General features: G+C 37.1%; 2 protein-coding genes across 2 annotated transcripts; both read left to right on the forward strand.

Moving 5' to 3' along the window:
• The first annotated feature begins 2,258 nt into the window (after nucleotides 1-2,258).
• On the forward strand, nucleotides 2,259-5,223 carry LOC134746407 (uncharacterized). The gene is made up of 3 exons (XM_063680775.1): nucleotides 2,259-2,416; nucleotides 3,245-3,401; nucleotides 4,266-5,223. Exons 1-3 carry the CDS (start codon nucleotides 2,313-2,315, stop codon nucleotides 5,064-5,066), a joined length of 1,062 nt encoding a protein of 353 aa, XP_063536845.1. The 5' UTR covers nucleotides 2,259-2,312; the 3' UTR covers nucleotides 5,067-5,223.
• Nucleotides 5,224-12,712: 7,489 nt separating this feature from the next.
• LOC134746408 (uncharacterized) lies at nucleotides 12,713-14,121 on the forward strand. Its single transcript, XM_063680776.1, has 2 exons — nucleotides 12,713-13,225; nucleotides 13,677-14,121. The coding sequence occupies exons 1-2, from the start codon at nucleotides 12,842-12,844 to the stop codon at nucleotides 14,118-14,120; spliced, it is 828 nt and encodes a 275-aa protein (XP_063536846.1). The 5' UTR covers nucleotides 12,713-12,841; the 3' UTR covers nucleotide 14,121.
• The last annotated feature ends 1,029 nt before the right edge of the window (nucleotides 14,122-15,150 follow it).

A 15,150-nucleotide genomic window follows, 5' to 3' on the forward strand; every position in this document is an offset into this window, starting at 1 on the left:
ATTTATTGTTATAGCGGCAACAGAAATACATCATCTGTGAAAATTTCAACTGTCTAGCTATCACGGTTCATGAGATACAGCCTGGTGAAAGACGGACAGACGGACAGACTGACAGCTGAGTCTTAGTAATAGGGTCCCGTTTTTACCCTTTGGGTACGGAACCCTAAAAACATGATGATGTATGTAGATAGGTACATTTACATACAGTACTACTTAAAATTTGCTACAAAAAAGATTCAGTACACTTTTTAAAATATATTAAAGGGGGAAAGTTACTTTCCCCCTTTAATATATTTTAAAATATTGATCGTGGCGAAAAAGTGTACTGAATCTTTTTTGTACAAAATTTTAAGTAGATTATTTATGTAGTAACACCCACCACCATCATTTAAGAGTTATTTACGAAAAAATATAAACTATTCACATACAAATCTTTTTAGGAAAAAGCAACAATTTCAAAGAATTAAACTCAGGAACGCTTATTACGCCCTCCGCGTACCAATTATGGTAAAAAATGCATATTATACGAGGGAGCCTTTTTTTATACTACGTCGGTGGCAAACAAGCATACGGCCCGCCTGATGTTAAGCAGTCTCCATAGCCTATGTACGCCTCCAACTCCAGAGGAGTTACATGCGCGTTGCCGACCCAAACACTCCTCTCCCTCGAGCTCTGGCAACCTTACTCACCGGCAGGAACACAACACTATTAGTAGGGTCTAGTGTTATTTGGCTGCGGTTTTCTGTAAGGTGGAGGTACCTCCCCAGTTGGGCTCTGCTCTAGATCTGGAATGACATCCGCTGTCCTGTGCCCTACCACACAAAGCGAGATGTCATTCACAGTGCCCATACCTCTCTTTTGGACGTAGTTTAAGGACATACCCGGGTCATTTATACAATAAACTCCCAAATGACATCAAAGACGCTAAATCGTTACGCACATTTAAAAGATTATTAAAACAATATCTCTAAAGCCGTCCATGAATATGCTTCCACTTATATAATCTAACACTTACAAAAAACTACCTAACGTATAGAAAAAGAAAATGAACAAATAAAATTAAACATCGATATACTTATGTAGCGTCCGCGTACCGGAAGACGAACTGCCGGTAGGCCTCCAACGAGATGGAGCGACGACCTGGTGAAGGTCGCGGGAATTTGGTGGTTGCGAGCGGCACGGTCGGAGTGGCGAGCCTTGGGGGAGGCCTATGTCCAGCAGTGGACGTCTATCGGCTGACATGATGATGACGATGATGATACTTATAAAAAATTTTTTTTTTCATTATTAAATAAAAATATCTTATAATACACGTACGGGTAATAGATATTTGACTTAAACCATCAAATAACTGTTCACAATAATGTACCATTCATTAAATGGACAATAAAATACACATACAATATAAAACTATTCAACCTACTAATTAATTCCACTCGGCACTCAATGTACGTACGCACTTGTTTAAGACACTTCCAACCTCTTTATATCCGTGTAAAACTTATCTACTACCATAGAGTAATTTATACTAGAGCGTTACTGTCATAGTAAATTTTGTAACCCCAGTAAATTCACTGCCATCTGTCGACACACTTTAAAACTAAAAATGAAGATTTATAAAAATACGATAGAATGTATTTAAATATAGATAAATGATTTTTTTTATTTGCATTAATTATTTTTATGATTTTGACCTATGTTCTTTCACTGATATGCGTTAAATTGTTAAATAACAAACGAAACCGTCAACGCCATCTAGACGACTGTAGGCCAAAACTAGTAGCGCCCTCTGAACGAGAATCAAATTTTCTTGATTTTCGAGGCACGTTTTTTCCTTAGACTGTATCCATCTATTACGGAGTTATATCTGTCTTTGCTACTACGCTCGCATAACGCATCGCACATCGCACACAGCGACAGCGCAGTGCTTTAACGCAGTGCACTTAGATTAAGTATTAAGTATTATAGCTAAGTTAATGCATGTAATGTTTTCTTTTCTCAAGTAAGTGAATTACTGTTATTCTTTTGAGAAAAAGATCTTTAAACCGAAGTATTAGAGGTTAGATACTTTTGACGCGTAGTCTCACGCGTAACTATTGATGCTGACTATACACCGCGCGGCGATCACCTTCGTTAACCTTGTGTGCGTGCCACTCACTCGCGCAAGTGTACGAAGCGAGCAAGGCGAGCGCCGTCGTCAGTTAGGGCCGCGCCTCCGTTCCGCACGCCGCGTAGCTCGCAGCCGCCATTTTGAAAACGTGTGTACGCTATCGCGCCGACGCTATTTTGCTACTGTTTTACGTTGAATTAAAATGCCGAAGATCAATCGTACTTACTGCGCAGTCTCTGGCTGCCTTAGCAACAATATCAAGAATCCGGATTATTCATTCTTTTCGATACCTCGTGAAAAAGAAATGTAAGTGTCTACGTTTTCGCAATAAATAAACTCATTAAATTACTCAAAAGTTTTTGAATAACTAGGCAAAATGAGTATATTTATTTTTAGGGTTCCGTATGCAAAGGGTAAAAATAGGACCCTGTTACTAAGACTCCGCTGTCTGTCTGCCTGTCTGTCTGTCTGTCTGTCTGTCTGTCCGTCTGTCCGTCTGTCCGTCTGTCACCGAGTTGAAATTTTCACAGATCATGTATTTCTGTTGCCGCTATAAAAACAAACGTGACATTTTTGCCGTTTTTTGCGTAATGGTACGGAACCCTTCGTGCGCGAGTCCGACTCGCACTTGGCCGGTTTTTATAAAACTTATTATAAAATTGGTTTAAGTAAAATTTGCGACATGCGAACGTCTTACGTACGCGCTCAAGCGTAGGTATTATGCATTCTATGAAATATTTGCCGACTTACTTACGCGGTTACTAATGTTACTATGTACATACATTAAATGATTACACCAAAGCGAATCCGCACGCCGTTTTGGTGCGTGAGCTATAATATAGACATTTCTATGCACGTAGGGACGTAGGTATTACTATAGCAATTCCCAGGCCTACGGATCCAAATTCAATCTTAAAACCGCGTATACAGGGTGGAATTTCTAAATGGGTCAGTGAGGCCAGCTACCAGATCCCGTGCTGCTACGCGAAAACGGTCTTAGAAGACCTTCCCTCGATTTCAAATTAATGAAGATTGGCGTTTACAGATTTTGGAAAAACATACAGGTTGCGAGAAAAGAGGCATTTTTACAAACTTTTTTAATGCCAATCGATCCCGATTTCTTTTCATTTTCAGTCGTCTACGCTGGCTACAGGTAATATCCCGAATGGACCTGACCACCTATAGCTACCACCGCGTATGCGAGGAGCATTTCAAGCCGGAAGACATCTTGGTGAAGTCCACGAGGAGGCTCCTCAAGAAGGATGTTATGCCGACTTTGAAGCTGCCTGTTGTAAGTCTAATAGTTCACAAACGTAATTTTTTTTTACAAGCATTTACCGCTGACTGTACTTTTCTTTCCACAGCCAGCTACTCATTGAGACAATTCCAAAAATCCCAAACACAATCAGGTTGCGTTGTTTTATCACAGAGTTCCTATGGCCACCTCCTGTCTCCGTCATCAGATCAGCTCGATGGTACCATAACATTGTACTGTCACCCGACTTACATATGTGTGCAAATTTTCAGCTTTATCGGAAACCGGAAAGTAGGTCAAATTTAACTTGCAAATTTTGATAATGAAAATTAATCGCGTTAGACCCGGTAATGACATTAATTATTTGCAAATTTTGACCCGTACAAACATAGTTACATAAATACATAACTAAATACATACATATTTACTTACTGTACATTGCAAGTTAAATAATAGCTTGTAAAAAATAAAGCAAAATATCAATTTACTTTTAAGAGTGTAATCATATTTTTGCAAATTTTATTTGTGCCCGTCTTAAATACTAACTATTATGTAATCTCCCTCCCCCCAACTTAAACTATATTTTTTTTAAATTCAACTATATTATTTTCTTTATGTACGTTGGGCTTCCCTGTTTTTTGTCACTCGTTATGACTAGCGCCACCCCACTAACCCGGGGTAACCGGTTAAACCTTGAGTTACCATGGTTACCCGTACAATTTGACACTGGGTTAACGGATTAACCCCGGATTAGTGGGATGGTGCAAGTGGCGTGGCGCTTAGTGTGTGTGTGCACTAAAAATAAATCTATCCTGGTAATCCCACTCTCTCTTTTTAGACCATCTCTTTAAATCAATCTTGCTTTATTTTTTAAGACGTTTACCAAAATGTTTGTCACAGAACGTTGCCGTTGTCCAATCGCCTGCAGAAGAAGAAGAAATTAAGCAAGAAATAGAAGACTCCTTCTCAGAACACGAAGACGATATACTGGAAGCCCTGGAAAGCAGAAAACGACAGAACGAGTCTGATCCCTTAGCTGAATCCAGCAAGAAAATTAAAGAAGAAAATCCAGACCCCGATGACTTTACTCTAGATGATTCTCCAAAATCCGTATTTAGTGAGATGATAGAAGAAATGCAGAAAACAGGGGGTTTTATTTCACAAATGGACGAAACTGAAATGGAAACTACACAACCTGAAATAATAACAGTGCAGCCAATAACACAAGCCAGACAGAAATTTAATTTTAAACCTAGTAATAGTGAGCCTGTAGTAATACAAGTGCAACCAATAATAGAAGCGAAACAGCAATTTAATTTTATACCTAGTAATAGTAAGCCTAAATTAATACCAGTGCAGCCAAAAACAGAAGTCAAACAGAAAATTTATTATAAACCTATTAATATTAAGCCTAAAGGAATACCTGATATTCCATCAGGATCAAAACTTAAAGACTTATTGACAGTTGACATGAAACATAACAAGAAAGACAAAGAGATTTTTCCTACGGATTTCATGAAGTCTGTGCTAAGTTCGCAGGAAGAGATTCTGACGATATTAAAGAGTCAGGTGTTGTTGGAGAATCCTGATCCTGATTTGTTAACGTTTCTGAGGTTGGTAGGAATGAGGCTTTCTCGACTCATGCCAATTGAAAGGAAAAAGATGCAAAATGAGATTATTAATATTTTAGATAAAAAATAATGTAAGTAGTAGTGTTAACGACTTAAGTCTGTTATGTTAAGTACCATTGATGATGTTGACATTTATAAAATTGACCTTTGACAATGATTAACGTCAAAACTTGTTTATACGTAAAATTCTATACTTCTTAAAATTAGATTTGTTGTCTATTGTATAAAGAATCCCTTGTGATTTAAAATAAAATAAAATATTAGGTATTTAAATATAAATTCGTTTTTTCGTCGTCTTCAATCCCTTAAGGGGCTACCCGAGGTTTTCATCGATTTTTGACAAGTTTTGAATCGTATCTCCTACTTTTGTACTACATATAGAAATAAGACAAACGGCTATCGTTTCTTCAATCTTTTATCTCAATTTTTGTCTACCGGATTTTGAAAGAAATGAATACTTATTTATTTATGATTCTTTTAAACATTGTCTAAAAAAACACTTGTTTCGTATCTCGATTGCTGTGAAGGATCTTACAGATACGAAATCTACATATTTGGGTTCGTCTATGACGTCTCTAAAAATGTGTCTAAGGTTTTAATTTTAAACTAATTAACCCAAAAGTTATGGCCAGAAAACCAGTTTTTTGGCCTAAAATTGTTTAACTTTGATGCCAAATATCTCGAAAACAATGAACTTTGAAGTAACAATGGGATACTATATTGCTTAAAGCGACTGCTGTTATTATGATAAGCTACAAAAAAATATTAGAAAACTAAGGGCTTCCGACCGAAGGTCATTGGGGCATGGGATCCCCTTAACTACTTTTGACGATAAAATTATTTCAATGGCGGTTGTAAACTGTCAATCGCGATTATCAGTCTATCAATCTTTAATCAATTGACATGTAGCTTTTGTTATGAATAAAGAAACTGAAACAGAAACTGAATTTTATTGCAGACATCACAATTAGAAATGTCAAAAATACATAATCAAAATGTGCACAAATAGGTAATTTGATTTGAACTTGATAATTTATTTATTTATTTAAATATGAAACAAACGGTCATACATAAAATATTGTTACAGTTTCTTCTCTTAGTCTAGACCTATAGATTCCATTTTTATTAAACATATCTTTATATATAGCACGAAAAACTACCTATCTTGGCTAGCTAGCTTGGAAGTATAATCGCGATTGATCGTTTCGAGGCCGATTGAAACACGATTTAAAATCGTTAAAGATTCGCCGAAGACGTCAATATCGTAACATGATTTTTGTTAACTCATGTGTTACATTACAAAACATTAACGTATTTGGGTTGGCAAATAAGTGCAACGATTTCTGCCTGAAAAATAAGTGTTCGAAATTTTAGGGATCGTTAAACTTTACTTTACCGTACCTACACTTGATTACAAGAAAAATTGTGTTTTATCAACTTAGTACGACATTGAGAAATAATTAAGCTTAGTTAGGTACTAACTCCATACATTTAATAATAAGTTGTACTTGTATGATAAAAAAAATTAAGTCTAAAACTTGAATTAAGCTTAAATCTTACTACAAATGTCTCACAACAGTTTAAATTCGATTGTAACTACGTTTGTATGGAGAACCGAGCTTGCCGGGGACTCTTAAGATTGTTTATTTCTCTGCAATAAGATAAGGTAGTACTAATAAAAATATATGTACAAATTTTAACATGACTGTGTATCTGTTTGTCTGTGCATGGCATCGTAGCTACGAAATGGGCAACGCATAAGTGGCTCCTCTGGTGTTGCTTATGTCCATGGGCGGCGATGACTGCTTCCCATCAGACGGCCCGTCTGCTCGTTTGCTTCCTATTACATAAAACAAAAAAAATTAAGTGCGGTTTTCGGTAAAGGATTTATCATACACCTGCAACGCTTTTTAGAGATTTTTGCTCATTAGATGTCCCCATTTTATTTTTGTTAGTTAGGGTTCTGTACCCAAAGGGTAAAAACGGGACCCTATTACTAAGACTCCGCTATCCGTCTGTCCGTCTGTCTGTCACCAGGCTATATCTCATAAACCATGATAGCAGACATAACAACGAATACTAAAAAGTACGGAACCCTCAATGCGCGAGTCTGACTCGCACTTGGCCGGTTTTTTATTTATTTAATTAGAACAGAACCCTTCTTATAATTTGAGAACCAACTTAACCATTATTTTTTCACGCCATTCTTTCAAGAGCTTATTGATAACTGGAAATACAAACATTATTGTCAGTGCAAATATGAAGAATTAACACATTACTCTTCTTTCGGCTTCGTCTTGGTTAGGGCGCTCGCTATAATTACTTGTGTACGAAATTTTTTACATACGACTTAAACCTTATTCCTTTACAATAAGATTCTAAATTCAAATGAATTTTCGTAACAGTAGCTACTGTCGGTTATTAGGAATATGGCCATTTACTCGTTATGTAAGGAGTTAAAGTAGAGATTTGAATGTAAGTGAACATTCGGGTGGGAAAAGTACCTACTTAATTATTTATTATAATAATTGGTGAAGGAATATTGACTTAACACAGATACTCAAGGGGTTATTGATAGTGTGGTGACAGGGAATCCGGGTTTATACTAAAGGGTTGATACATTCACACTGTACCTTATCTTATCTTATAGTTTCGGGGGGTTACGGATACACTTCGACCCATAGGGATCTTTTGTGCAGTTACCCCCTAGGAAAGATCCGTCCGCTACTCAAGAGCCTTCCCCACCATCTCCATATGCCGGATGATGGACCTTATGGGTAGCTTTTTGAATTCCTTTGGTACCAGTACCAGGTAGCCTGTTCCAAAGTCCTTCATTCTTTGTCTGACGAGGGCGTGACATTCACACATAAGGTGTTCTATTGTCTCTTCCTCTTCGCCACACATACGACAATCGGTGTTGTCAGCGTGCCCCATCTTGGCCAGGATTCCCTTGACCCCGTAATGGCCAGTAAACACCCCCGTTATTATTTGGAGTTGCCGTTTGCTAAGTTTCCAAAGCAATTACTCAAGGGGTTATTGATAGTGTGGTGACAGGGAATCCGGTTATTTATACTAAAGGGTTGATACATTCACACTGTATCTTATCTTATCTTATAGTTTCGGGGGCCCTTACGGATACACTTCGACCCATAGGGATCTTTTGTGCAGTTACCCCCTAGGAAAGATCCGTCCGCTACTCAAGAGCTTTCCCCACCATCTCCATATGCCGGATGATGGACCTTATGGGTATTAGCTTTTTGAATTCCTTTGGTACCAGGTAGCCTGTTCCAAAGTCCTTCATTCTTTATCTGGCGAGGGCGTGACATTCACACATAAGATGTTCTATTGTATACAACTACAATCACACTGTATACATAGGTATAATCATTATGTTACATACTTAATTTAATTTTATACTTGCCACTTTTCACCCGTGATTCGTTTGTTGCCCGCTGCATAGCTGCAGAGAATGTGAGGTCAAGATAATTGTTTCTGTCCTGGATACCTTACATTTACTGCACTGCTGCAATTGGAATTTTACCTTAAGGCCGTTCCATCGGTTTGCCGCTGTCTTTGTCACATTTCGCAAGAAAGAACGGGAAAGAACATACGCGCCAAGTGTCAATTTTGATCGAATTTTGTCGGTTTTTATTTATTTTAAAAACGTTACCTTACAATATCGAAATTCTAAAGCTATGAAATTACTATTTATGTCGAAATTACTAATTACTATTGTTTTTTCTTCTTTTTTTGTTTATAGTATCACATAATAAATAACCGAGTAAAGTAGGATTAAAAGTCCGAGTTAGAGGTTACTTTGGGAATTAATTGTATCGAGGAAAGTGTCATAATTCGTGTATCGGAAGCTATGTTGTTAAAGATAATATAGTCAAGAACTACATATAATTTTTCCACGTCTACGAATATCAACGCCTCTTAGAAAAACATGATCATATAAGGAGATTTTTCGCCTTCTGGCTCAGGGAACCGCCTTAAGCTAAAGGTATGAAAATGGGGTTGGTGTAAAACTCCAATTGCAGTAGCGTTGCCGCACAGGTTTATTCATATTCATGTGTTTTATTCATAATAGTTCGTATTACATGTCAGAATATTATAAATTATTTACAAAATATGATTTGTAATGTAACATTTTACATAATAATATAAAAATTAAAATAAATTAAATTAATGTTTAGGAACTTATTTCGTACTCCATAAACTCATTAACTTACTGCAGTAAATGTAAGTTATCCAGGACCAGGCAAACAAAATATGTAGGATACCTAAATGCTAGAATTTTGAATTTTAGATTAGTTTTGTTTGGTTTTTAGGGTTCCGTACCTCAAAAGGAAAAAACGGAACCCTTATAGGATCAGTCGTGCGTCTGTCTGTCTGTCTGTCTGTCCGTCTGTCACAGCCTATTTTCTCCGAAACTACTGGACCGATTAAGTTTAAATTTGGTATACATATGTAAGTTTGTGACCCAAAGACGGACATGTAACGCAAACAAATGAATTTTAAGAATAGGGGCCACTTTTGGGGGGTAAATGAGAAAATTAAAAAATAAAGTTTTTCAAACTACATCGTGTTACATCAAATGAAAGAGCTCATTGTGAAAATCTCAAATATATTTTTTTATTAATTTTATGATAAACAGTAGAAGTTATTCAAGAAAATAGGCAAAAAATAACCATTCCCCCCTTTATCTCTGAAACTACTGGGTCTAAAATTTTGAAAAAAATACACAAAATTGATCTTTACCTATAGATTACAGGAAAACCTATTAGAAATGTGTACTCAAGAGTCGGACTTAATTCCTTACTTTTTGATCCGACCCCTACGGGTTTTTTAAAGACATTTCACTCACGTTGCACATAAATAATACATTAAAATATTTATCAGTACGGTTTTTACTCACTATTATTTTTAGTCGCTTTTGGCGACATGCACGACGTACAACCGCCGCGGACACTCGTGCCTGAGGATGGATTCCCAAAGAATCCGAAACATGTCGCCAAAAGCGACTAAAAATAATAGTGAGTAAAAACCGTACTGATAAATATTTTGAAATATGTCTCACAATAGTTTAAGTGAAATAATACATTGTTTAAATTGTGTAATGTACGGAACCCTTGGAACGCGAGTCCGACTCGCACTTGGCCGGTTTTTTCACTAGTCATGCATGTATAGAGGTACAAATTTCATAATGTACCCATACCCAACAGAGCATCGCTGCTGTCAAATCAATAATTACTAAAAGCTGGGTTAGTTCTAGTTAACTAATACCTAACCATAACAACACCCTCATTACATAGACACTAGAGTTTAAAGTAAAATACTGACCGGCGAGGGAATGCATTGTTGAAGTACTATTGTTAGGACCCTTGTTGGCCCTACACCAGGGAAAAACCCGCGTGCAGAGGGGTGTATGTTTGACATGTGTGGACCTTATTCATATTTTTTATTATTAAATTAAATAGGCAAAAAACAACCATTCAATCATGGAGACTTGGAGACTATATAAAGGAGCCAAATCTTTATGTATGAAAAGTGTCCATTAAAAAACAGTAATTAGGCGGAGCCACCATACACCGAAATACTACCAAAAACAACCTACGTAATTTCGTCGGGTTATTTGTTGCCTTATATGGTTCATGTTATACTCATGTTCCAGAACCTAACTAGTGCCACCGGAGAGATTAGGAACTATTATTTAAAGCTGAAAGCGGTCACTTTTGCAACAATTCTGCCATAAGAGATTGGCATCCTTTCTATACCATCCATACATTCAATAAAAATTTGACAGTTCCGAACAACTGACAGGCCTATATCGTCCGGCGGACTGAGAGTCAGTGGGCCCCTTTAGGGGCCTGTGAGTATGATAGTTCTGTAGGTACAGGTACGTACCTTACTTCATAAAAAAATATTTACCAAGACTTCTTATGAACAACAATATTATTTACCTACATTATTTTTTGGCATGTACGTAGTGCTCCACTCAAAATTTTGATAACTTACCGAAAGAAACCTATAATAAATATCATTTTTTCGATTCGAAATCAAAACTGTTTTTTTTATACTTATTAAAATTAAGTAAGTAGGTAAGTACCACAGTTAAGTACCTACATAAATATTATTATTATTATTATAAATATTATAACTGTAATAAAAGTATTGTTTATTTTCTTACCATAATATAATATGACGTAGTTACTATAAAATAGCTATTTATGCAACAAGTGCGGAAATCATCTTTACGCACGTGTATCATACAATGTTTTACTATGCATTGTGCGAGTAAATAAAAAAACATATCATGGCAAATAAGTTTTATTATTAAAAGGAGTGTTTTAAATAGACACGAGTTGCAAATTACCTATTCGCACGTGTATCGTATAACGTTTTACAGTACATATGGCCCTTTAAACTTTCGACATATGCACGAAGTCCTCTTTTCCGCACTAGTGCGAAAAAGTAGCACCATATGTACTGTAAAAAAAAATTGAAAACAAAATGCACTAGTGCGGAAAAGTAGTACTTTCCGCATGATATGGCTCTGTAGGAAACGCACTTTTCGAGCACATGCATTGTAAAGGTTCTTTTCGAATTATTTATACTACTATATATAAATTATAAACTGTAATAGATGTCACATATTACAGTTTATAATGGATTTAAGTAACTTTTGTTTTTTTTTTTTTTTATAAACTGATCAGCGATTGGCCCTAGTCACACCTGATGGAAAGTGAAGACAGGGCCTAAGATGGAGCTCACCGGTTCAGTAACAGCCTATTCACTCTTGTTTTAAAGAGACCGAGGTCATATTGATCAGGGAATACAGATGGCGGGAGCGCATTCCATTCCTTAGCGTACTAAAAAGGAGGAGGCAAAACGTTTCGTCCGAACGAATGGAATGTGGACCACGAACGGGTGCATTCGCTCCCCGCGCCTGGATGTCCGATGATGGAAAGGGGAAGGTGGGATCAGGTCGTGTAGTTCCTGTGCGCACTCCCCGAAATGTATCCGATAGAACACCGATAGGCAAGCGACTCGACGGCGATGCTCAAGGCTCTGTATCCTTGACTTGACAGATGTGTCATCGCCAAAGAGTCTATGGGCCCGGCGCTCTATTATTTTTGAAGTAACTAGGTAAATATCTTGTCTTTATGTTATTAAATGTGGAACGTGTACTTTGAACTTAAGTAGATACTTTGAAACGACAATAAATAATTGTAGGGTCACGTTTAAGTAGGTATTTATTAAATATGTATAATCTACTTTTATGAAAAGCTACGTATTAATAATTACCTATGTAATTATTTGATACGACACGCATAGCATGATAAATAGCACATTTATAGATAAATGCTGTTATGCTGTGGTTATAATATGTAATTTAAGAGTATAAGTATATAATTTAATTTATTAAGGCCATGCGAACAAAATACTGATTTAATAATTTAAAAACAATGCGATAAGGCGGTCACGTTGTCTGTGGGGCCAATTCGAAATATATTTTGTTATCTAATTTGTCATTTTTAATCATTCGCCCGAGTTTCTCTCACGCCAATAAATTTAATTACGAACAAATACGAGTTGAAACACACGCGCGAATTATAACTAAATTACATCATATAGATATCGATATGTGCGTTCGAATTTGCCTAGCCGTATCGAGCACAGAGTATCGAGTAACAAAATACAACGTGCAAAAATTGCGCGTGAAAGAAACGGCATCAAAGATGGTGGAAAAAAGGGCGTGGCGTGCGCACTGCGCACACGCCGCTAGCGTCGCTACGCCGGCAGTCAGCCGTGGCCACGCTCGCGAACGGACGTATCGCCGCCATGTCAGAATTCACGCAAACGCAAAACTCCATCCTCCGCATTAGCGATGAAAAAACTCTACAACTCATAGAGCTTTACGAACAAGAACAGTGCCTTTGGAACACACACATTCCAGAGTACAAAAGCAGAGAGAGAAGACAGAAAGCGACTGAGAAAATCGCTAGCAAACTCGATGTTAAACACTTTGAAGCCCGCCATGTTGTGATCAAGTTTAAGAATTTGAGGAACTCATATTGCCAGGAGCTGAAGAAGATAGCGTCAAGTATCAGCATGGGCTTGAAAGGGGACGAGCAGTACAGGCCGAGAGTGTTCTGGTTTTCGAAGATGGACTCGTTTTTGCGGCCTCATCTTCAGCCAGCGAGAGGCCAGTCTTACTCGTCGTTGGTAAGTAACCTTGAAATCCATAGATATAGGTAAAACTAAATGGAGCCGACGACAGTAGCCGAACGGAACCGATGACAGGTGACAGCCGATATCGCGAAGATTCAACCGGGTGCCGAGTGTAATTTACTTAAATATGAAATCTAACTACTGTTTATAAGTTTCATATTTCTTTGGCATCTAATACAGCTAAGCCACGACACTTTTAACATCACGTTTTATAAGAGATTGTTTGCAGTCGCTTATAAATTACTGTGTAAATTTAAATCCACGATATTCCGTTACTGTCCACGGGATACAAAAAGTGTCTGCATACAATTTCACACACCTAGGTCCTGTTTCCCTTTTTATACATTAAATTTGTCATGTGACGGTAAAACGTGCAGTGTGGCCGTGGACGTCCACGATAAAATATGAAAACGAAAAACTTAAATTTTTTTTTTTCCCTTTCTAGAACGCGTCGGAGAATGAGCAAGTGAGAAGCGAAACGGGAGCCGACAGCGACTCAAATCAAAACAGCGAAGATTACTGCATAAAAGACGATAGCGTTAACTCATTCCCTATTGTGGAACTAGATGTAGATGACAGCATCCATTCTGAAGATGAACCACCAATGAAACGACGCGCTTTAAGATATTCTTCATCTTCTTCTAGAATGAATGTATCTCAGTCTGCCCAGAGAGATCTTGCTGAGACTGTTAAAGACTTGGAAGCAAAAATCCAAGCGCTCACTAACGAACAGAAGGAAGATTATTATGATTCTTTTGGTAAATACATTGCGTCCTTACTTAGAAGTATGCCGAAGGAAAAGGCGATGTTATTACAGCCAAAAGTAATAAGTCTGATAGTGTCAGGGTCTGGGTTTGGGGAAGGTTCTGTGAGTCAGTCTGATATTTAGTTTTAGTTTCTGTTCTAATTATTTTGTTGCATTCCAATAAAGATATGATTAAACCTTGTTGTTTTAATTTGCATGTGTGATTTTAAAAAGACCACGCTTGCCTATTAAGGGTGACTCACGTTAGACCGGGCCGTGTCCGGGCCGGAGCTTCCGGCGCTTACTTTTCTATGACATGACAGGTGATCACGTGATGTTTTCCATAGAAAACGAAGCGCCGGAAGCTCCGGCCCGGTCTAACGTGAGTTATCCTTAACTCTTATCTCGTATATACCAACCTACATAATTTTTTTCAACTGCGCGATGGAAAGGACGGTGGCTAATGATTTTAGTATTTATTAAGTAACTTAGTATTTAATCTTCCTGTTTTTGTGGCAAACCAACCTTAACAATAATTAAAAACACCACGGCATTAATATAGGTAGGGATTCTAAAACTTTAGAATTCTAAAAGTCCGCTTGGAAAATAATTTTAAACTCAAAAGTAAATAGGTACATTTTACTCTAAGAAAAAATTAAATTATTTTCTATGAAAATATTTTAATTTGTGTTTTTTCAAGTAGACACACTCCAGCTCCAGCTTCCAGCTCTGGACACTGGAGGCTTTGGTCATTTTTTCCTTCGTATATGAAATTTAATTCAGTTTATAGGTACATTTTATTAAATTGTCTACCGCGTGCGTAGTTTATTTTTTTATAAATTGACTTAGTTCTCCACTGAGTCATTCGTACACTTTCTATTAGATACATTATGTCTACCTAAGTATATAACATTTTAAATGTGACCTAACGACCACAAAACATTTAAAATTACAGTACAAGTAATAAATGTGCCAACATAATAACATAATGTTCAAAGTGCGGCCGAAATTAACACATAACTCTTTCGTCTCAGCGTCGAATATGACTGGACTTAACGACGCAAGCGACTGGGTGTTAATATGAATATCCGTCCTTTCACAAGAAAAGAATTTGCAATGTTTAATATTCGATCTAATTACGTAGATTTAAGGTTGAGATTTGTCGTTGTTACAT

This window comes from Cydia strobilella, chromosome 13, assembly GCF_947568885.1.
Source record: "Cydia strobilella chromosome 13, ilCydStro3.1, whole genome shotgun sequence".
Taxonomy (NCBI): domain Eukaryota; kingdom Metazoa; phylum Arthropoda; class Insecta; order Lepidoptera; family Tortricidae; genus Cydia; species Cydia strobilella.